This window comes from Olea europaea, unplaced genomic scaffold (assembly GCF_002742605.1).
Source record: "Olea europaea var. sylvestris unplaced genomic scaffold, O_europaea_v1 scaffold41202, whole genome shotgun sequence".
Classification (NCBI taxonomy): domain Eukaryota; kingdom Viridiplantae; phylum Streptophyta; class Magnoliopsida; order Lamiales; family Oleaceae; genus Olea; species Olea europaea.
Window position 1 is genome coordinate 1 of NW_019260929.1, and position 1031 is coordinate 1031.

Below are 1031 nucleotides of genomic sequence, written 5' to 3' on the forward strand. Positions count from 1 at the left end.
GGTTTGACTTCACAGGCACTATTTCTCCACATCTTGGAAATTTAACGTATCTCGGTTCTATAGACATCAGCGCCAACAATTTTCACGGGATAATACCCCCCGAGCTTTCCAATTTGCCACGTTTAGAGGAGATAAACGTGGGATCTAACGGCTTCACTGGAGAGGTACCTTCATGGTTTGGAACCTTACCCGAACTTCAGCATATTCTTCTGCAAAACAATAATTTCTCAGGCAGCATCCCGCCATCTTTATGCAACAATTCAAAGGTACGAATACTGCAAATGAACGACAATTTCCTAAATGGTAATATTCCACACGAGATTGGGAATCTTTCTGCCCTCGAAATATTAAATTTAAGGTCTAACCAGCTTCTGGGGTCCATACCTTTTGGTATCTTCAACATATCTTCTCTGAAAGCACTTGATCTCTCGTTTAATAGCCTGTCAGGAATGCTTCCGGAGAATACATGCGATAGTGTCCCGAAATTGACTGAACTCTATCTCTCGAAGAATCTACTCAATGGTCAAATTCCATCAAAGATATACAAGTGCAGATACCTCGAGTACCTGTCATTATCCTACAATCATTTCAATGGAAGCATACCAAGTGCAATTGGCAGCTTGACCATGCTCAGGACTTTGTTTCTGGGGATAAACAACTTTGAAGGTATGATCGCATAATTATATTTCAAGACCCGAATGCAGGAAGGAAACATTGTTGAACGACCCCAACAAAGAGCTCAAAGGAATGTTTGGCAAAGATTTTATTAGATTATAAGTTGGAGGTCCAACGAAATGTGTAGATAATAAGTATATTTTTTATTAGGTAAAAGCCGTGGTTCCTATGAAACAAGTAGATAAAAATAGAATTTGACTAATTTATAATCAATTACAAGCTTTGCAAAACATGCATAAATGCAAGTACATGAATAGAATTATTATATGTGCCTAATGTAAACATGAATGCAAATTGAGTAATGCTACTTGTACGTAATCATTTACAGATTGGAGTATAGATTGATGACATGGCAT

At 37.8% G+C, this 1031-nt stretch overlaps 1 protein-coding gene across 1 annotated transcript; it reads left to right on the plus strand.

Moving 5' to 3' along the window:
• Positions 1 to 281: 281 nt before the first annotated feature.
• Positions 282 to 666, plus strand: LOC111387620 (receptor kinase-like protein Xa21; the record flags this gene model as incomplete). Its single annotated transcript, XM_023012189.1, has 1 exon — positions 282 to 666. A coding segment is annotated over exon 1 (385 nt), but the record flags the coding sequence as incomplete, so codon positions are not given.
• Between the last annotated feature and the right edge of the window lie 365 nt (positions 667 to 1031).